The sequence below is a fragment of the Lepidochelys kempii genome, chromosome 4, assembly GCF_965140265.1.
Source record: "Lepidochelys kempii isolate rLepKem1 chromosome 4, rLepKem1.hap2, whole genome shotgun sequence".
Classification (NCBI taxonomy): domain Eukaryota; kingdom Metazoa; phylum Chordata; order Testudines; family Cheloniidae; genus Lepidochelys; species Lepidochelys kempii.
Genome location: NC_133259.1, coordinates 96,387,632 through 96,410,365, shown reverse-complemented (window position 1 = coordinate 96,410,365; position 22,734 = coordinate 96,387,632). Strand labels below are relative to the sequence as shown.

Below are 22,734 nucleotides of genomic sequence, written 5' to 3'. Positions count from 1 at the left end.
TTTGCAGCCTCATATTTTACAATGAAATTTTAACCCAGATCAAAGGATGCCCCAAGTTTAAAGTCCATTATAGCCCAAGGGGGGTCGGGGTGGGCCAAATCCTGGCCCCAACGGATCTCTAGGACCGTCACAGAAGCCCCAGAGCTGGGAGACGAGGCCTAAGCAGTTAGGCCTCAAAACTATCAGGAGGCAAAGAGACCAACAGGAGGGGGGGAAGGAAGGAGGTGGCTGGGATCCCAAACAAAACCCCGCTGCCGGCCAGCCAGCACCGCGCAGCTAAGTGCTGAGCCCCACACCTGGCCCCTACCTCCCCCCGGAAAGGGGGGCAGCCCCCCCGGGAGGGGACCAGGCCACTCTCCACTTTACATTTGTTCCTTCAACTTCAAGTGTCCTCAGCCCCAGCGCCCCCTCCCCGCCCCGGAGCCCCTCACCCAACTAGCTCTGCGAAGCCTACAAAGAGCCCCCCTCCCCCAGTGCTGCCGCGGGGCTGGGAGGAGGGAAGCGGGACCCGGAGCCGCCTTTACCTCATGCAGCTCCGGAAGGTGCAGCATTGAGTAGCCTCCGTGCCGGGTGGGTGCTGCTGCTGCTCCGCCACCGCCGGTCGACTGGCGCCCTGGCTGCTCCCGCTGCCTCCTTGCTTCGCGGTGCGGCGGCGGCTCCTGCCCGGGGAGCGGTGGGGGGAGGAGGTTGCTCGGCGGCGGCAGGAGCGGGGGTGAGAGGGGGCGGCTTAGGCGGAGCGTGCGCCGCGCCGCGGGGACACAGTGCCGCTCTCCGTCCGGCCGGGGAAGAACAGCCCAGGAGGAGGCTCCGCGCTACTCTTCTCCCCCGCCCCCCGGGGCCTGGCCCAGCAGCGCCGCCCAGCCGGGATCCCCCCCGCCCCAGCCTGGCAGTAGAGCCCGCGCCCCGGCTCGTCTCCCTCGCGCCTTGTGCCCAGCTCGGCAGGGCGGCGGCGGCGGGGCAGGCAGTACCCGGCACGGCCGCAACAGCGCCGCCTCCCGCTTGGCGCCAAAACCAGCAGCGGTCCCGAGCCGGCTGGCGGCAGGGGCTGGCCTATCCCGCCGGGTGAGGAGGTAGCCAGGGACGGCTCACCGCCGTGTCCCCTGCATAGCAGCTTGAGCACTGTCGGGGTGTCAGGGCCACAGGCACCAGCCCCCCTTCCCCTGGAGCCCCGGGGCGAGGGCACGCACCCGGCACACACCGGGTGCGGCGAGGGTCCTGCCCGTGTCTCCCCCGCGCCCGCTGGCTGGGCTGCTCTTAGGCGAGTGTGACAGGCAGGCGGGCGGGAGGGAACCCCTTGCTCGGGCACTGCCGGCTCCAGCGGGCCGGAGCTGCCCCCGAGGCTTACGGGGTAACCGCGCGGCGGGTCAGCAGGGCGAGCTGGGAACAGAAGAGGAAACCCGGGGGAATCCTGCTGAGGCGGAGCGCCCCCTCCGCGCGAGTCAGGAAAATCCCTTTGCCTTCTAGCTCTGCTCTGAGCGGCTGGGCTGGGCCGCTCACTGCCAGCTTCGCCGTGCGCAGGTGCTACCTGGCTTCCTGGAGTGGGCCTAGCGGCTTCCCGCTAGTCCAGCTGTCTCCTTCCCAAGATTCTAGCCCCTGCTCCGGTTAGCAACGTCCCTGGTGTGTTAACCCTTTGCGTGGCCCAGTTTGTCCTGTTCTCCTTGCAAGCTGCCCTAAAAAGAAGTGCGCTTCAGTTAATTTTGCTGAGCTGCATTTTCCTTCTGGTCTCAACTAGCTTTTGAACATTCATGTTTGCTTTTGACTTTAACTTTTCTTGCTACTGTTAAGTTCTGATCAGTGCAATGATTTTTCCCCTGTTTTATTTATTTCCAGTGGCACCCATTGCTTTCTAATCAGAGAAGAAGCCAGAACCCTGGCCCAGTAACTTCCAAGCTAAGGATAGATAAGGGAAGTAACAGAGATAGCTCAGTGGTTTGAGCATTGGCCTGCTAAACCCAGGGTTGTGAGTTCAATCCTTGAGGGGGCCATTTAAGGATCTGGGGCAAAAATTGGGGATTGGTCCTGCTTTGAGCAGGGGGTTGGACTAGATGATCTCCTGAGGTCCCTTCCAACCCTGATATTCTATGATTCTATGGAGCAGATTGGATAGGAGAAGGGGAGCAACAGCTACACATGTATAAAATAAAATACATGGTGTAGCCAAGTTATTTGTCAAACATGATATTGTCAGCTAGCAAGTTTCTCAGCTAACACCACAAATGAAGGGCTTCAGGAGGATCTTGAATATACAGAGAGAATGAGAACTTGTGAATGAGCTCAGGAAGGCCCTTACATGCAAAAATCATAGCTGTTTAATAGTCTTTCATCTATTGTTTCCTAGAAATTGAACACGGTTAGGTCTGTGACAGAATGAGATATGTCTTTGTCAAATTATGAATTCCATTTTGTACTGTGTACTGAACATGTCTAAACTATCCCAGTTCTCAGACTGCTGTCCTTCCAGGCAAAGGTTCTTGACATTTTGTTGAAGGCCTATCACTAAGAAGCAGACAACCCTGCAATCCTTATGGAATAAAGGACTTTTTTTATTCAGTGTCCTACACGTGGGGTGGGGCAAGGCAAGCAAAACTGGAGTGGGGCTGGAGATTCTCTATGGAGTACATGGCAGAGAAACAGAGGTCTACTTAAGAACAGGCTGCTCTGCGCAGGCAGGGGTTAAAGGGGCACAACCCTCACCCCATGTAAGAAGGGTTCTCAGAAAACACTCTGTCTAATCTGAATTGCTGACAAATTTCTGAATTGGAAAAAGCAGTGCGATCAGACTAGGGGACAACCTAAGACTTGTTTTCAAAGATCTGTAACTCAGGTGTTTGAGAGTAAAGTTATGTGATTAAGATATTCCTTTGCTAAGCCTCTAGTTCTACTTTAATCCCTTCAGAGCCAACATGGCAGGCAAGTAAGAAGTCACAGGTGCCTGTGGTTATAAGTTTTTCCACAGTAACTGACCCATCTTTACCAAGAAACATTGATTTGACAGATCACATGAGATAGTGAGAAGGGTCAAAAGTTAGGCCAGAGTTCCTAGAGCTTGGTTTTGTCTAAATTAAGAGTGAACAAAAGGCATTAATACAAGCTAGCTGCCCTTCTCTTCTGCTGAAGAACAAGATAGAGCATTGCATGCTGGTACATATGTAGTCTCTGAAGCTAAAATATACAATAAAAGGTTGCATATCTGTATGAAGGAAAACAGTCAACTACTCTCTGCTTCATTTTATCAAAGTTTGGTTTAGCTTTGACAAATAGTCCAGCCCTCAGGTTGGGCACTCTTGACCTTAATGTAAAGGCCCCCCAAATCCTACAGTAGGCTTTAGATGTGTAGTGAAATGAGAGCAAGCAATTTGTAACCCAAGAATCATCAGATAGGGAGTAATATTTGGAGAGAGAGATTTATTCTCAGGCTTTCAAGTTTTGAGTGGAACACTGAAGGTCCCAGATCTAGTACAGAAAAAGATAAGTAGAAAGTGGACTATCCTGCATACTATCTGATAATGGTTATTTTTAATAAATCCCAGAAAAAATGTGCTCATTCAAGTTCCTAGGACAGTGGGAGGTTCAAATTCTTTAACCACAGGACAGTTGAACAATCTTCGACCTCTCCTCAAAACGATAGCGTGGGGCATACTTCTGCATTATCTAAAATTCTGACAGGGCTAGAACAGAGTGATTGAGGTTCTGATATCAGATTCAGTTAAAGGAGATGCTAACAAACATCAGAGTATAAGCTGCACAGCAGTATGTCTGCCATCCAATTTAGAGACAAAACAAAGAAACTTCTAATTTAAAAACCTGTTTTCTGATGCATAAAATTAAAATAGCTGAAAAATACATTTAGGTACATGAATGACAACTTAACTTACCATTAACTTGGAGGAATATACACATGGAATTTTCAAAATGTGAAAACACAAAGTCTTCAGATGACTGATTTGTGGTGCCTCTGGATGTGAGAAGTCCAGGACCCTGTTGGAAGGTTTAATTGCAGCCACTGGTGTCTGGTTTGTTGTTTTAGCCTATTTGACCTTTACAAAACAGAGTGAGACAGATTCCATCTTAAGATTTTATAAACTTAGGGTCTGATATTTCAAGATGCTGAGCACTTTCTGTGAGGCCTCAACTCCCATTTTCTCTTCAGTGGATCATGTCCAGAGAGCGTAAACAAAGATAAGAGACAACAGTGTAGGTAAAGGGGAGAAAGGAGATATTATTGGTGTGGGAAATACATTACAGAAGGATGGATTTCTGGAATGAGTTGGTTTTAAATTGGAAAGAGGAGAGAGTCACGGTGATGAACATTAATTAGGGGATTGTTATAAGCATGGAAGGCAGAATGAAACCAAGTTTTTGGGCCCAGATCCAAGACACACAATCTGATGAGGCAGGGTTTGAACAGGAGTCTGCTTCTCAGGAGAGCACCCTAACCACTGAGATTTAGAATACTGTGCGGTGGGGGTCTCAATCTCTCCAGCTGAAGTTCCACTTTGTATGAATACTTAAATAGTTACTGGATCAGAAAAAGAGTGAATATCTTTAGAGACTTCTGGTTAGAACATTCACCTGGGAGGAGGGAGCCCCAGGTCCAATCCCCCTGCTCCAATGATTAAGGTTACCCTATTTGAACATTCAAAAAAAAAAAAAAAAAAAAAAGAAGAGGACACTCCACAGGTCGGGGGATATTTGCTCACATCCCCCCCCGGTCCCGCCCCAACTCCACCCCTGCCCCGACCCCATTCCAACCCCTTCCCTGAAGTCCCTGCCCCAACTCTGCCCCCTCCCTGACCCATTGGACCCCTTTGCCAAATCCCAGCCCTGCCTCCTCCCCTGAGCTTGCTGCATTCCCCCTCCTCCTGCCTCCCTCCTAGCCATGTGAAACAACCGTTTCACGGTGTAAGCGCTGTGAGCTAGGGGGGAAAAGCGGGCACTCTCCCGAGTGATCAGCATTCTTTTTCTTTCTCAAATGATAAACTCTTCTTTGGGAAAAAATAATAATGGCAAAATCCTGGACCTCTTAGATATTTAAAAATTCTTCCTGGACGGCGATTTAAGAACCAAAAAGCTGGACATGTCCGGGAAAATACGCACATATGGTAACCCTACCAATGACTAATTATCCAAAGTGGAACAGCTTCAACAGGAGAGATAGAAATCCCATCAGAATCTCATAACCTAGTACCTAGGGGACTCTCCGGAGAGACAGAAGACTACTGTGCAAATTCTTCCCTCCCCTTATCAGACAGAAAGTGGGAATTGAAGTCATGTCTCCCACATCCTGAGAGTACTCTGACCTCTGGCTAAAAGTTAAGGGAGGTAGTGGTACCACCACCTCCACCTCTTCCAGCATTTCTTGCAAGAATGGCTTAACGCACCTAACTCCAGGAGAAGAATTCCCAGATGTGGATCCCAAACAGAGATAGGCACCTCCCTGCAGTATGGACTTAAGGCTTGCCCCTCTCACAAAGTTAGGCACAGAGGACACAACCCTCTTGACGCCTTCTCCCATTGGCTAACCCAGGCAGTTCCCTGCCTAGGGTCCTGGCTTTCATGGGTCCCATCCTAAGCCACCTCTCTCCCCATGTATAGGGAGCCTAGCACCTAACCCAAGCTTTGTGGATTCCAGTGATTTTCAAAGCACTTAGAGAGTTAGATGTTGCAACACCCTAAGTCTGTTTGTGGATTCAGACCTTGGACACAATTGTGATTTCTGATTACTGATTTTGTGCCGTATAATAAGTACCTAGATTAGGGTGTTACTCATTTGGTGGAGATGGCTGGACTCCATTTTTAATTATGGAATGTGAGCTGGGTTATAAATTCAGGACTACATGCTCCATCCACAGGAATTCACATGGTTTTCAATTGGAGGTTTGTACCAAGATCAAGGGTATAATATGGCCTTTCTGTAGTAAATAAAAACTTTAATATTGATTAATTTAGCATCAATTAGTGGAGAAAACATGCTTCCCTTTAGGACCACTGCTATTTCTGCCCTTTGTTTCTCTTCCTTTTCCATCCACCTTTGTCTCAACTTCTTCTCTGTCTTTGTGTGTCTGCTCTTGTCTTTGCCTTTCTTCCCCCATGGGTTTCATTTGTACTCTCTTGTGCATACTATTTGCTAAAATGATGAGAGAATGTAGAGCAGGACTTAGAAGTCAGTGACCCAAGGTCCTTTACTCTAACGTAAACCAGGAGTAACTCCATTGACATCCATAGAGATACAGCAGTGTAAAACCTGCATGAGATCTGAATCAGGGGCCCAAGCTACAGCTCTTTCCCCTGAGGGCCTCATCCAACCCGCATTTATTTCAGTGTGACGTATCTCACCCTTGCATGTCTAGAGAAAGGGTATGGAGGGGGGAGGGGGGAGGAGAAATTAGGGACTTTAAGATGTTAGGGAAAGTTATATTTTTAGTAGGACTGTCAATCAGTTAACATGCAATTAACTCAAAAAATTAATTTCCATTAATCACAGTTAAACAATAGAATACCAATTGAAATTTATTAAATATTTTGGATGTTTTTCTATATTTTCAAATATATTGATTTCTATTGCAACAGAATAATACAAAATGTACAGTGCTCGATTTTTTTATTACAAATATTTGCACCGTACTAATGATAAAGAAATAGTATTTTTCAATTTACCTCATTCAAGTACTGTAGTGCAGTCTCTTTATCGTGACAGTGTAACTTACAAAAGTAGATTTTTTTTGCTACATAACTGCACTCAAAAACAAAACAAATCTTTAGAGCCTACAAGGCCACTAAGTTCTACTTCTTGTTCAACCAATTGCTAAGACAAAACACATTTGTTTACATTTATGGGAGAGACTGCCGACTGCTTCTTATTTACGTCACCTGAAAGTTGAAAGTGAGACCAGGTATTTGCATGGCACTTTTGTAGCTGGCGTTGCAAGGTATTTATGTGCCAGATACGCTAAACATTTGTATGCCCTTTCATGCTTTGGCCACCATTCCATAGAGCATGCTTCTATGCTAACAATGCTTGTTAAAAAAATGCTTTAATTAAATTTGTGACTGAACTCTTTAGGGGAGAATTGTATGTCTCCTGTTCTGTTTTACCTGCATTCTGCCATATATTTCTTGTTATAGCAGTCTGACGATGACCCAGCACGTTTGTTTTAAGAACATGTCAGATTTGACAAAACGCAAGGAAAGTACCAATGTGAGATTTCTAAAAATAGCTACAGCACTCAACCCAAGGTTTAAGAATCTGAAGTGCCATCCAAAATCTGAGTGGGACGAGGTGTGGAGCATGCTTTCAGAAGTCTTTAAAGAGCAACACTCAGTTGCGGAAACTACAGAACCCGAACCACCAAAAAAGGAAACCAACCATCTGCTGGTGGCATCTGACTCAGATAATGAAAATGAACATGCGTTGGTCCACTCTGCTTCGGATCGTCATTGAGAAGAATCTGTCATCAGCACGGACGCATGTCCTCTGGATTGGTGGTTGAAGCATGAAGGGACATATGAATCTTTAGCACATCTGGCACATAAATATTTGCAATGCCAGCTATAACAATGCCATGTGAACGCCTGTTCTCACTTTGAGGTGATATTGTAGACAAGAAGCAGGTAGCATTATCTCCTACAAATTGTAACCAAACTTATTTGTCTGAGCGATTGGCTGAAGTAGGACTGAGTGGACTTGTAGGCTTTAAAGTTTTAAATTGTTTTATTTTTGAATGCATAATTCTACATTTGTAAGTTCAACTTTCATGATAAAGAGCTTGCATTACAGTACTTGTATTAGGTGAATTGAAAAATGCTATTCCTTTTGTGTTTTACAATGCAAATCTATTTGTAATCAAAAATAAAGTTAGCATTGTACACTTCGTATTCTGTGTTGTAATCGAAATCAATATATTTGAAAATGTAGAAAACATCCAAAAATATTTAAATGGTATTCTATTAATAGCACAAATCACACAATTTGTGTGATTAATCACAATTTTTTTAATTGCTTGATAGCCCTAGTTTTTAGCATGTTTTGGTTGGTGTAGCATATAATATTAACCAATTAAAAATAAAGAAATAGCACATTAACTTAGAATATGTCTGGTTTCTCAGTCAAATGGATGCTGCAGTTTCTGGGTCAGTGAAGCCAGACCCATGGTGTAACTGAAGTCCAGTCTGATCTACATTCCGCTTTCATTGAATAGCTTTGAAGGATCCTATTTTTTGTAAGTAATTTCCTTTAATTATATATGACTGTTTACATTAAGTGATTCTTTTGTTAGATATTAGAATAGCTTACACTACACTTTCATTTTCCTTTAAAAAGCATTTTTAATCTCACAATTTTAGACAAAAGTAGAAATGCTGTAGACTCCAATCATGTAAACATTACACAAGTTTTATTTTAACCACTACACTAATTCCATTCAGTTCAATGATATTATCTGTGTGAGTAAAGTTAAGCATATGCATTGGAGGACTGGGGGTTCTTAATCTCCGAGCAGGTTTTTTCTTTCCTACGAAGAGCTTTGCTCACCAGTCTTTGGGTAAGCATTAGGAACACTGATCATGTAGAATTTAATGAGCTGCAATGCCAACAGGAATCTGTGGCACCTACCTTGCTGTGTGCCATGGAAAGAAATAATTTCACGATTACTTTTGGCATTCATGGAGCAGCAGTACATGGTGAATCATTGCTATTGAGTTTGGGAAATAAGCACTGAGTGGTCAGATTGCACTGTTATGCAGGTATGGGATGATGAGCAGTGGCTGCAGAACTTTTGGATGCCCAAAGCCACCTTCCTAGAAATGTATGTGGAATTTGCCCTGCCCTGCGGCACAAGAATACCAAAATGAACACTCCCCTCTCAGTGGAGAAGTGTGTGGAAGCTGGCAACTCCAGACTACCACCACTCAGTTGTGAGCCAGTTTTGAGTTGGGAAGTCCATTGAGGGGGTTGTGTTCATGCAAGTGTGCAGTGTTATTAGTCACATCCTGCTAAGAAGGACTATGACTCTGGAAAGCGTGTGTGAAGTAGTGGATGGCTTTGCAGCAATGGGATTCGCTAACTGTGGTGGGGCGATAGATGGTATACATATCCCAATTTTGACCTTGGACACCTCTTTCTCAGTCTCCCTTGGCAAGCATCCTAAACCATGGTGAGTTTGGCCTGGAGGGGCAGTGGGGAAGGTTCACGATGGGGCAAAAGATTTAAGTGTGTGTGTGTGGTTTTTTTTTTAAAAGGGGGATCACTGCAAGCAACTAGGGACACTATTGTAAATTCTGCCATCATTTTCTACAGGTGGCCGGGGGTGAGGTTGGGGGAGGGGTCATTGGAGCTGATGTCACTTCTGAGGGTAAATAAGGATGCAATGGTTTATCTTCTGCATGTGTGCAGCTTCAGACTGGGTCCCTATGCTTCTTGCCTGTGTGCCACTTTTCCACAGCAAAGTTTCCTACAGTGGGGAAAGAAACAAAGCAGCTCTGCCAAGGAACCTTCAGCAGAGGATTGGAGGGTACCTCCAGGAAAGTTTCCTAGAGATCTCTCTGGAAGATTCCCATGAAATCTTGGTGTCAATTAACACTGTTCCACCCCACTGCATAGCTGCACAGGGGAATGGGAAGCAGATGCAAACACTGCTAGTTTTGTACATTTCTGTCCCTTAACCCACTTCTAGCATATTATGAAACAAAGGACAGCTCTATCTCATGTAACCAACCTGTACCAAATCAAAATGAGCACTTACCAGAGCTGCTCTTTCCTGCATCATGCGCAGCAGAGCCAGGGTGTTGGGACTGGTTTGAACCTACCTGGGTTAAGATGTCTTGGCTTGCCATGCTACAGGATGACCCTGTTGCCTGTCCCACCTCATCCTCCAACTCACCTTTCTTATCCACCACTTTATCCTTGGGGTTGAATCTGCTGGCTGCTCTCTCTCGGCAGAGGAGGTGGGGTCACTGCAGAGGATGGCATCCAGCTCCTTGTAGCAGCGACAGGTCCTCAGCACAGCAACAGAGCGATGGTTTCCCTCCCTTGTGTTCTGGCATGCCTGCCTCGTCTCCTTTATCTTTGCACAGCACTGATGCAAGTCCCATTTGTGGTCCTTCTCCAAGATGCCGCAAGAAATCTGACCTTAGGTACAAAGTTCCTATGGCTGGAGCGGAGCTGGAATTACATAGCCTCATCTCCCCACAGACCCAGCAGATCCAACAACTCCAGTTTGTCCAAGTGGAAGAGCATTTGCTGCATGGAGCTGCAATGATCAGCTGGGAAATATGATGTGAGGGAGCCACACAGAGCAAACAGGAAGTGGAATTTCAAAAATTCCTTTAAAGCGGGAGGGGCAGATGCCTGTCTACCAGGCTATAGGGTAGAAGAGTTTAAATTGCTGACCAGAGAGTCAGAATGGGTATTGTGAGACACCTCCTGGGTGCCATTTACAGCAACAAAACCAAGTACAGACACTATGCCAATTTTTGTTGCAGAAAGCTCTATGCCTCTCAGAAGTGGTTTTATTTTGTTGGCAGAAGGAGCATTTGTGTGTGTACACCTCCACTGTTTTGTTGATGAAACCTGACTTGACAAAACTGTAGTGCAGACAAGCCTGAAGTATCACTCTTGGATTTTTTTTTAGTAAGCATGCACAAGAGTAATTCAGAGATAAATAGTCCCAGGGCTAGCCTACACTAGAAGCACTACATTGGTACAGCTGCACCACTGTAGTGCATCTGGTGAAGGTGCTCTATGCCAACAGGAGAGAGCTCTCTAGTGAGCATAATAAACTCACCTCCACTATGTCAGCAGGAGAAGAACACTGGTACTTACTCTGGCATAACTTACATTGTTCAGGGGTGTGAATAAGCCACCCCCCTAAGCAACAGAAGTTACACTAATGTAAGTAGTAGTAGCAGCAGCATAGGCCTGACCCTAGTGAGATGTCCGTCAGCAGGGGTGAACAAGTCATAATAACCCAATCAGGTTGGCCAGCAAAAGACCTCTCTTGGTAGAACTAATGCTCTGCTTTATCTATAGCACCAAGTGGCAGAATGGGCAGAGTGAAGTTGACTGGGAGGACCCAGGTAATCCTCCCTGCCACACTGTTTTTGCAGTTGCTAATCACACTCAGATAAGGGGAGAGTCACAGAGAGGGTGGGGGAAAGAGAGACAAAATACACATTGCCATGACAAAAGTAAAGTCTCCAAAATATATAATCACAGTTAACTCATGTGATTAAATTAAAAAAAAAAAAACTGATTAATCGACAGGCCTAATAAATGCCAAACTATTCTGGAGCAAAGGGGCAGGCACTTAACAGAAAACTTGAGGGGATCAGGTTTCTTTTGATCTGTAGAATAATATTTTGACTTTTCCATGGTATAGCTTGAAGGACAAATTTATCCCATATTATATGGTAAATAGTAGCTTTTAGCTCACATTTGAACTTCATTTGTGGATGTGTTATGTCAGGGAACTATTCTGGCACTCATACAGGAGACTCTCAGTGCAAACTGGAACTAAAGATTAAACAAAATGTAATACAATGGAATATGTCTATCTTTTCAAGTTGAGAGCCACTCACATAATTAACATTTGATTTATTTTATATACTGTAGTGCAGTGGTCACTAACTGGTCGATCCTGGAGGATCTCCTGGTCAATCGCAATCTCCGGCTACGCAACAGGGGTGCCACTAAGACAGACTCCCTGCCTGCACTGGCCCCATGCCACACCCAGAAGTGGCCTGGGTTTGGGGGAGGTGGGGGTCTCGCACCGCACAATGCTCCTGCCTGTAACCACCACCACCACAGCTCCCATTGGAAGCTGTGGGGGACAGTGCTTTCAGAGAGGGGCAGCACATGGAGCCACGTGCTGGCTTGCTTGCTTGCCCCCCCCCTCCAACCAGGGGCCACAGGGGCATGTTGGCACTTTCCAGGAGTGGCAGGGAGTGGCCTGAGTGGCAGGGAGCCTACCTTAGTAGCAGCCATGCTTCACCGCCGACTGGGAGCCACTGGAGGTAAATGCTCGCAGCGGGAGGCCACACTCCCACCCCAAGCCCCCTTAACTCCAGCCCTGCCCCCCCTCCCAGAGCCAGCACCCGCACCCCCCCTTACACCCCAAACCCCTGCCCCAGCCCTGACCCCCCTCCCCAAGAGCCTGCATCCCCCCTCCCCAACACTCTGCCCCAGTCTAGAGTCCCCTCCTGCACCCAAACTCCCTCCCAGAGCTTGTACCCCTTACCCCTTCCTGCCCCAGGATCAGCCCAGAGTCCCCTCCCACACTGTGAAGCCCTCAGCCCCAGCCCAGAGCCCACACCCCCTCCCAAACCCCTATCCCAGCCCAGTGAAAGTGAGTGAGGGTGGGGGAGAGCATGTGTCAGAAAGAGTGGGGAATGCAGTGAGTGGGGCAGGACTTTGGGAAAGGGACGGGGTAGATCCTGGGTTGCCCTTAAATTCAAAAAGTGATCTTGGGCATGAAAAGATTGGAGACCACTGCTAGAGTGAGTATAGAAGTCAGCATATCAGAAGTAACAGGTTTGAGGTATCTGTAGTTGAGAACCACTAGACCTTAGAGTATTTTATTTATTGAAAGATTAAAACAAAACCAAAAAAAGGTTTGGGGTCACACAAAATATTAAGTCTGCTACTGCACACACTTATTCATATGCTTATGTTTAAATACTTAAAAATAACTTCAATGAGATTTGTATTTTCAGAATCAATCCTTACGTTATCTCTAGGACAGACCCAAAACACACAGAATTGGTAGATTCTTCCCCACCATTTCATTATGAAATAAGTTCACTATCTTTTTGCTCCTTCCCAGATTTTTGTTCTAGCATCCAAAACTAAGACTACATAACAAAACATCTCAGTGAAGTGTTATAAGAGAGCGTAACATACCCAAACATACATAGCAAGATTTAGAACAGAAAAGTGTTGATATTCTGGATGAGGGATACATTGAGTAGCACCTAGCAATATATATTTAAAAACTTCTAGACAAGGAACCTTATATACTGTGTTAAAAAAAGTAAATATACAGATGTCATCCGTGCATCCAAATTAAAGAAAAAATAATTTAACTTTGTAGAAATAAAGGCTTTGACCCTTCCTGCACCCATGTGGGCAAATCTGACCTTTTATATAAGTTTAGCCTGCCCTTCCCAACCTGTGTTTTCAGGGCAGACTGTGCTCCCCGAAGTAGATCTCTCCTGGTATGCAGACAGAGATGAATGGGGGGTGGGGGGGAGATGAAGAGGGCCATATCAGGGGTGCTGAACTGGGGGAGGGGGACAGCAGGAAGGGCCTGAAATGAGCACGTGGGATAGATGGCAGTTATCTAGGGTCCAGAAACAAGCTGGGGTATTTGGAGCTGCGTGTGTTAGTGGCCTTGAAATAAATGAAGAGGAATGGTGAACTCCAGGGTGAGAAGGGGAGCCAGAACTGATTGTAGGAGGATTGAGGAGGTATGGCCCAGAATTGTGCATTTGTGCCCACGACAAACATTTTCGGGCAAGTTCTAGGTGAATCAGAGAAGCCAGTTTCTGAAAAGTGAGAGCTAGCTAAATGCTTTGTGTGTCAACGTATCTCAAGACTTGTTTGGCTTTAAAACTGCATATTTGTCTGTTCAGCTCTAGACTTTTCCATTTTAGCTTTGGCATTGCGAGTTTGAAAGTTAAAAGGGACAATTTTTTTTTTTAAGAAACTAAAAAAAAAAAAAAGCTCTTTGCTGCACACTTTTTTAGTTTACATTTTAAAAGTTCCCACCCCCCAAATCAGGTGAGAACAGGGGGAAAATAAAGAAATAGTAGGGGAGAGGAAGAAAGGGAGATAAGAAAGGAAGAAGCAAGCAATCTGTTTTCATCTGCTAGGAATTAATCAGAGGTTTCTAAAAAGAGTTAGATTGAAGCTTTTAAAGTTTGTCTTGAGTGTCCCCCTTTTCTAAAACATTACTGCTCTTGACTTACTAGATCAGCCAGTATCAGTGACTGGAATGTGGGCAGTCAAGTCTAGTGGTTAGAGCAGGCATCATTAGCCAGAAATCAGAGCCCAGAGTCACAACCAGATTACCTAGAGTAAGACAGGAGCAAGGCTGGTGCCAAGGCAAGCACTATCATAGCCATGGGCAAATGCTTTGAGCAGCCACTGAACTACTGCTGCTGGGCTTAAGAGCAAGCCTACAGACTCTTCCAACCAATCAGGTGGCATAGCCAATTAGGCAGTCTAAATATTAGGCAGTGGTGCTGGAATGGGGGTGGGACAGGGCCCTCCCACTTTTTGAAAGTGGACAGGCCTGGCCCCTTAACTTTTCACCATGGTGGGGCCTATCCCCTTCCCCCCCCACCCCCACGTCCTTGTCCCCCAGACCCCCGCCCATGGCAGATGGAGGTAGAGGGTCTGCAATAGGGTGACCAGATATCCCGATATTTGGAGCTTTTTCTTACATAGGAACTTATTACCCCCACCCCCTGTCCCAATTTCTCAAACTTACTATCTGGTCACCCTATTCTGAGCCAGCTCCCCACAGCTGCCTGTGCGACTCTTGCCCCGAGCCAGCTCTGGCTGAGACCTCAGAGCTGCAGCCCGGCCATGGTAAGAGCTGCATGGGGAGCCAGCAGCAGACCCTCCACCTGACCATGGTGTGGGGGGCCTGAGCAGCCCCTGGACTACGTCCCCACCCCAGGCCGGTGGAGAATCCACAGAGGAGGTGTCAGGGGGAAGAGGCAGGGCTCCTGACACCGCCCCCCACCACACACACTTTGGGGGAAGCTCTGCTGCTCCTGAACAGGCCATGTGCACTTGTTAGGTTACCCAAAGAATGGCTCTCTGCTGCAAGCCCTGATTCCTGACAGTCAAGTTGCTGTGTCAAGCTTCTATCCCTGGATGCAATTTGCTCTTCCACTTGAGCAAGATCAAGTTGTTTGGCTACAAGTACTGTTGTAGAGAACCAACCTCAGAGTTGTAGAGTTCCTAAGATTATGGGATATATCCCAAAACAATTCTACGTAGTAGTTTTTAAGGACATATCTATCATCATATTAATCCTCCTGCTTACTTCGAGCCAAGAGGATTGTATTGCAGTACAGTCACAAAACACGAGCCAGTGTGGCTCCAGAAGACCCACATATCCAGCAGCAGTCTGTTTTGACAAGGTCCATGCACTATATCTATTTAGGGATAAATCTGAACGAAATTAAGGCTGATCCAGCAGAAAATCAATAGCAGCTTTCACGTTTGGCCAGGCACTTCCCCATTGGCTCGGGGGCAAGAATATGCACAAATCTTTGCATGCACCAGGCTTGCAACAATCTAAATTAGGGAGGGTCTTTTGGGAAGATCAGGAAATCATAACAGGCTACAGTTGGACTGACCTATGGAGTTCTCACTATATCAGAGACTCTGGTACTCCCAGCACAGGAAGAGCAAATACACTCTTCAAAAGAGGCATAAGCTTCTAATGACGCCATACAGGTGGCCCAGGTAAGTTGTATTATTGTTGGAGTGTTTGGAATGGCAAAAATTGATCCTCCAAAATCAACCATGACCACTCTCCCAATATTATCCCCTTATCTATTCTCTCCACACTGATTGCTTATTGAGTTTCAACAAGGGGGTGCCTCAGAGTAAAGCATCAATGGGTGACGGGGATCAAATTTAAGTTTTCTAGTCCAATTGGCCCCTATTTGTCCAGTGACTAACATCAGTGGGGACATTTTACAGTCAGAACATTAATAGCTGAACCCAGTATTTTTACCAATGGGAGGGGAATAGACCAGCTCCTGCTCTACCAGTAGCCAGATCTGCTGTTATATTCTGGAGACAGAGTTGCCTAGCTAATGATAAATGCTGTGATATATTTCAAGTTGGGAAAATAGGAGCCTCTAGATGTGACTGGGAGTTGCAATTTACACAAAACAAGTCTTGGCCTCCCTTCCACCCTCAAAGATTTTTAAAAATTGATGAAGCACACTTCTGATGTTTTTTCTTTTTGGACATACTATTTAATTCTTTTCAAGAGGTGTGGGAAGTTGTCCCATTGTTGATGTTTAAAAGGGTTTTTTGGGGTAGACCCAAGAGCAACACCAAATATGCTCAGAAGCTTTTCCTCCTCTGTGCATATACTTGCCTGCTGCTCCCATTTCAGTTTTGTTGCAACTATTACTTAGCAAATATCCTCTTGCAAAGCCTGGAGAAGAGCGTGCACCTGACAGACCCTCTGAGCAGTGCATGAGTGTGATACAACTGGCCAGTTACAAAAAGAGTCAAACTTCCTAAACAGAAAATACTGTCTAATGCACAAAGTAAGCCACCTGAACAAATAGAAGTGTTGTTGCTCTCATTATGGTTTTAATCCTATTTTTGTAGTCCCTAAAATGTTTAAAAAAAAGAAAATGAAATTTGTGATTTTTGTTTACATCCATGTAATCACTTCTGAGTTTAGAAAGTCATTAGCCAATGGACTACTTAAGGTCCTGAAGACCATTAAATGTTAGAATTAATAGACATACAAGAGAGAATGGTACTAAGAAAAGAATTCTAGATGGGGGGGCAGGGTGTGACATGTCTAAGTAGTTTCCATGAATGTAATGTCATTCTCTTCAAAATTACTGCTCTTCTATAGATCAAAGGTATAGCAAGCAGTAAGTTTATTTCTCTGCTCCTGGGGAATGATGACACAGTTCAACAAAAATGGCAATTCCAGAAAAAAATTCCACATATTTAAAGAATCCTAATGCATTCTACCCCATCCACTTGATACATGTTGTGGCAACCAGGCAAGGTACTAAAAAACTGCAACAGGACTTTAAAAATAAAGTGGAAACCTCTTTACCAAGCTGCTGCTGCACCCTCAGTAGCTCTCACTCTGCCTCCTCAACTCCCCCCCCCCCTTTCCTGTCCTTTCAGACTCCCAACAGCCAGTGCTCCCAGTTCTAATAATTACAAGCAGCATCTAAACACCACAACACATCCATGGACAATTGGAACTATTATTGTACTTACATATTTGTTTCTTAAAACTTGAGTTCTGTTTTTTAACCAGAAGTAAAGCAATTCAGAAAATTCAGAGTTTAATGGCCTATTAAACTGGCTAAGGCATTTTTTATGCAAGGTTTATCAGCTTTTTTTTTTTTTTTTAAAAAGATTTATTAGAAATGAGTCCAGATTAAAATTACAACACCTCCTCTCCATCCCAAAATTTTATGGGTGGGCTGGATCTGGATTCTGATATGAATCAGAATTTTATGGGTTGGATTGAGTTTGGATCAAGTTCTGGAACTCCCTGTGTAGGCTGCTTGGATTTAGATGGTCAATTTTACAGCTCCAGTATAATTTTTATGTTGTCCCAAATAAAATGGAAGTTGAAGGCTGTCTTGTTATGAATTATTCTCTTGTTCTTATCTGAAACTACAGGACAGTCTTCAGCTGCACACAATGTTCTAAAATGTTTCCTTAGTGGATCAGGTCAATAATATTAAGCGTGAAAGAACGTGGCTCTAGTTCTAATGACAGATGGTTTAGAGCAGTGGTTTGATCTGGTCATTTGCAGACACCTAAAAAATTTCAAATGGAGATGCAGGAACCCCTTTGGAAATCTTAGTCTGCAGACCCTAGGGGAAAGCCACTGGTACAGAACATTTAAAAACAGATGCAGTTAGGGTTGTCAACTTTCTAATTGACCAAAACTGAACACCCTTGCCCCATCCCTTCCCTGAGGCCCTGCCACTTCTGAGGCCCCGCCCCCACTCACTCCAGCCCCCCCTCCCTCCATTGCTTGCTCTCCCCCACCCTCACTCACTTTCACTGGGCTCGGGCAGGAGGTTGGGTTGCAAGAAGGGGTGAGGGCTCCAGCTGGGGGTGTGGGCTCTGGGATGGGGCCAGAAATGAGGGGTTCAGGGTGTGGGAGGGGGCTCTGGGAGGGTGTTCCAGTGAAGGAAGGTGTTCCAACCTGGGGCAGGGGGTTCAGGGTGCGGTCTCTAGCCAGGCAGCACTTCTCAGGCAGCTCCCAGTTGGAGGCGCAGCAGGACTAAGGCAGGGTCCCTGCCTGTACTGGCTCTGTGCTACTCACAGGAGCAGCTGCCATGTCCAGCCCCTAGGTGGGGGCATGGCCAGGCGGTTCTTCACAGTGCACACTGCCCACACCTGCAGGCACTGCCCCCACAGCTTCCACTGGTCGTGGTTCCTGGCCATTGGGAGCTGCAGGGGTGGCACTTGGAAGCTCTGCATGCCGCCCCTGCCCCAGTCGCATCTGCACCTAGGAGCAGAGGTGCAAGCAAGCAGGTACAGCATACCGGCAAGAGCCGGTGCACCATACTGGGGTGGATCGGCTTTCCCAGGCACAATTTAAAGGGCCTGCGGCTCCCAGCACTAGCTGGAGCCCCCAGCCCTTTAAATTGCTGCCAGAGCCCTGGTGCCGGAGCCCTGGGGTAGTGGTGGTGGGGCTGGGGCAGCAGTGGCGGTTGAGCCCTGGGCCCTTTAAATCATCCCCGGAGCCCCGCCGCTGCTTTCCCAGGGCTCCGGGGATGATTTAAAGGGCCCAGGGAAATGGTGGCAGGCTCCAGAGATGATTTAAAGGGCCCAGGGCTCCAGCTGCCGCTACCGCCCAGGGCTCTTTAAACCACTGCCAGAGGCCCTGGCTGCCGCTGTTACCCCAGGGAGGGGGAAGGAGGCACCTGCTGGTACAGGGTGGGCTGCAGCTGGCTCTGACCTCCCCCAGCCCAGCCCCGTACTAGTAAGTCCCTAGACTTACTTTTACCCCTGCCTAGGAGCCACGGGGCCATGGTCACTTCTGGGAGCTGCACGGAACCCGTTTTAGCCCTGCTGTACCACCAACTTTTAAAGGCCGACCAGAGCCGCCAGGGTCCCTTCTCAACCGGGTGTTCTGGTCAAAAGCCAGATGCCTGGCAACCCTAGATGTGATGGGGGGGGGATAAAGACCAAAAGGAAAACCTGTCGTTTAAAAGAGGTTTAACTTTACAGGAGAGTAAAGGGAGGCCCAGTTCTCCACTCATCAGCAGCCACATTACACATATAGGCAGTTCCTCATTTAAATAAATTAAGCTTATGTTTGTGACATCAGATGCAGAAAAAACACTTTCCTTAGAATAAGGAAAACAGCATTATCCCTAAAGTTATGTGTCTGATTTATTATTCCTCATTCCCCTACTGCCTGACTTTCTGCTACAACCTTAAACATTAGTTCCTAAAATGGGAACTGCTTGAGTGTAGTTAGTAAATATTAATGCATACATGAATATTAGTATTTTTAGATGCTAACACTTCCTAATGGATGCATTTTATAATCAGTTGGAATGTTTCTCTAATGTTTAGAAAATACAATGAGCCTTGCTTTACGTAACCACTTTCTAGAGTGCTTTTCATGTACTTGAATACAGAATAGATATTTGGTGGTTGAGAATTCACACTAACCAGGATGCAAACATAGCTCTGATTTGTCAGTTCTTAGTTGCATTTTTAAGCCTTCAGCCATTGGGATGTGATCCCATAAAATCTTGCAAACTAAGCTAGGCCTGACCCAATTGATACTTGGATACAAGAGGTGCACAGAACACACTGCTGCTGAAGAGAATAAGATTAGTGTGGACATACCTATTTATCTCAAATTGGTAACCAATTAACAAAGTAACAGCCTCATGTTAATTGCAAATAATTGATTTGAGGTAAAAAGCTCTAGTGTAGACAAGCCAATAGGGTAGGTCCTCATGAGCAAAAGGTCTTTTTCAATCAAAAAAGATTTTGATCGTTTGATCAAATTACATTATGCTGGAAATGCCTGGTTAAAATGCAGGCTGGGGTGTGGGGTTGAGGGATTCAAAGTGTGGAAGAGGGCTCCAGGCTGAGCCTGGAGCAGAGGGTTGGGGTGCAGGAAGTGGTGTGGGCTCCAGCTGGGAGGTACTTACCTTGTGGAGCTCACGGTCAGCGGTGCAATGGGGCTAAGGCAGGCAGTTCCTGGCCAATGGGAGCTGTGGGGTTGGTGCCTATAGGTGTGAGGGCAGGAGGCAGTACCTCCCTGGTGACCCATGTGCCTAGGGGCTGCAGGGACCTGGTGGCCACTTCCTGGGAGCTATGGTAACCACCCCCTGGACCCCACACCCCAACCCAGAGTCCCCCCCAACACCCAAACTCCATCCCAGAGCCTGCACTCTCTCCCCCCAGCCCCCACACCCTGCCCCAGCCCTGAGCCCCCTACACCCCAAACTCCTCATCCCACCCTAGCCCCATCCCAGAGCCTGCATCCCCAGCTAGAGTCCTCACCCCCCTCCTGCACCCCACCCACCTGCCCCAGCCCAGTGAATGTGGAAGAGGGAGGGGGGAAAATGAAGCGAGTGGGACCTTGGAGAAGGGGCAGGGGTTTGGTTTTGTGCCATTAGAAAGTTGGCAGCCCTAGTTTCATCTCAGTTAAAAACTACTTTGCTTACAAAAATCAGACAAAAATACAAAAAAGTGACACTATTACTGAAAAATTGCTTAACTTTCTCATTACCATATTATATGGTAAATCAATTTGAAAATAAATATTGTACTTACATGTCAGTGTCTAGTGTAGAGCAATATAAACAAGTCATTGTCTGTATGACATTTTAGTTTGCACTGACTTCACTAGTACTTTTTATGTGGTCTGTTGTAAAACTAGACAAGTATCTAGATGAGTTGATGTACCCCCTGGAAGACCTCTGCATACAACCAGGGGTACGCACACCCCTGGTTGAGAACCACTGCTACAACATTGACAGCTAATATAGCTTCATTTGTTTTATCCTGCATCTCAGTGAGGCTTTTCAGTTATGTTAAGCTGACATACTGAGTTGACAGGATTGAAAAAAGCACCCCTTTTTTGCCCATAAATGGTGCATTCCACACTAGGGATAGAGTTTCTTCTCCCAGCCCCACAATCTGTTGGCGAACGGTGTTACTAAAGCATAATAAAAATTGTAGCATGGACAAGTTTGTACTTTACCAGGACCTGCTAACACATGTAAAGATTAAAGGGAAGCACGGGGTTCAGCATATGGGAAAACAACAGCTAGGATTTTCCCCCATGTATTAGCTAACAGGTGGTTAAAAACAAAACCAAACTTTTCCTTAGTGAAGACAAGTGCTCAAAACAGGGATTCACTCCATGTTACTTTTGAGTCAGCAGTTAACCAAAGCCACAGCATGGTGCTAGTCACACTGTTGTTCGATCTGTTTTTGCGGATACAGACTAACACGGCTGCTACTCTGAAACCTGAGTACTTGTGGCACCTTAGAGACTAACAAATTTATTAGAGCATAAGCTTTCATGGGCTACAGCCCACTTCATCAGATGCATAGAATGGAACATATAAGATATACACACACAAGTTGGAAGTTACCATGCAAACTGTAAGAGGCTAATTAATTAAGATGAGCTATTAGCAGGAGAAAAAAAAAGCTTTAGTGATAATCAAGATGGCCAATTTAGACAGTTGACAAGAAGGTGGGAGGATACTTAAGGAAATAGATTCAATATGTGTAATGACCCAGCCATTCCCAGTCCCTATTCAAACCCAAGTTAATGGTATCTAATTTGCATATTAATTCAAGCTCAGCAGTCTCGGAGTCTGTTTTTGAAGCTTTTCTGTTGCTAAATTGCCACCCTTAAATCTTTACTGAGTGGCCAGAGAGGTTGAAGTGTTCTCCTACCAGTAATCATAAGATTCAAAAACTGATGTCAGATGTGTGTCCATTTATTCTTTTGTGTAGAGAATGTCCAGTTTGGCCAATGTACATGGCAGAGGGGCACTGCTCGCACATCACATTGGTAGATGTGCAGGTGAACAAGCCCCTGAAGGCGAGGCTAATGTGATTAGGTCATATGATGGTGTCACTTGAATAAATATGGGGACAGAGTTGGCATTGGGCTTTGTTGTAAGGATAGGTTCCTGGGTTAGTGTTTTTGTTGTGTGGTGGCTGGTGAGTATTTGCTTCAGGTTGTGGGGCTATCTGTAAGCGAGGACTGGTCTGTCTCCCAAGATCCGCGAGAGTGAGGGATCATTTTTCAGGATAGGTTGTAAATCTTTGATGATGCGATGGAGAGGTTTTAGTTGGGGGCTGAAGGTGACAGCTAGTGGCGTCCTGTTATTTTCTTTGTTGGGCCTGTCCCGTAATAGGTGACTTCTGGGTACTCTTCTGGCTCTGTCAGTCTGTTTTTTCACTTCAGCAGGCGAGTATTATAGTTTTAAGAATGCTTGATAGAGATCTTGTAGGTGTTTGTCTCTGTCTGAGGGATTGGAGCAAATGCAGTTGCATCTTAGAGCTTGGCTGTAAACAATGGATTGTGTGGTGTTTCCTGGATGGAAGCTGGCCGCATGTAGGTAAGTATAGCTTATGGTCTAATAAATTTGTTAGTCTAAGGTGCCACAAGTACTACTGTTCTTGTTGTTGCATAAGTACTCTTTCAGATAAGGCATAAACCTAAGTTCTTCAGTGGTCATTAGATGGAACTTTTTGCAAGAATAGGAGTGTAAATTCCAGCTTGGATAATTTCATTATGCTTACCTACATTCCCCCTACAATTTCAATTGGATATTATACTTTTAATTCCACTATTGTGTGGAATTGTTGAATGCTGTTAAACAGCTGCTGCATTTAATTTCAAAGGTAGCCACAGCAGAATGATATGTGAAGTGATCACTTCAGATATTGTATATCCATTTATAAAGCATTTTCAGGTGGTATGAGTTATGGAAATGACAGAG

General features: G+C 45.9%; 2 protein-coding genes across 6 annotated transcripts in view; one reads left to right on the top strand and one right to left on the bottom strand.

Moving 5' to 3' along the window:
- PDS5A (PDS5 cohesin associated factor A) overlaps positions 1-859 on the bottom strand; it is a 165,325-nt gene extending 164,466 nt beyond the window's left edge. Inside the window, exon 1 of one of the 5 annotated variants that reach the window (XM_073342246.1) lies at positions 525-859. In XM_073342246.1, the coding sequence (XP_073198347.1) occupies positions 525-551 (27 nt within the window). In that variant the 5' untranslated portion in view covers positions 552-859. The other 4 variants (XM_073342241.1, XM_073342245.1, XM_073342242.1 and 1 more) reach the window with 4 other exon arrangements.
- A 102-nt stretch (positions 860-961) lies between these two features.
- N4BP2 (NEDD4 binding protein 2) overlaps positions 962-22,734 on the top strand; it is a 111,764-nt gene continuing 89,991 nt past the window's right edge. The window contains exons 1-2 of the mRNA XM_073342224.1: positions 962-1,062; positions 8,107-8,219. The gene's annotated coding sequence lies outside the window, so the exon portion shown is untranslated. The remainder of the gene's footprint in view (positions 1,063-8,106; positions 8,220-22,734) is intronic.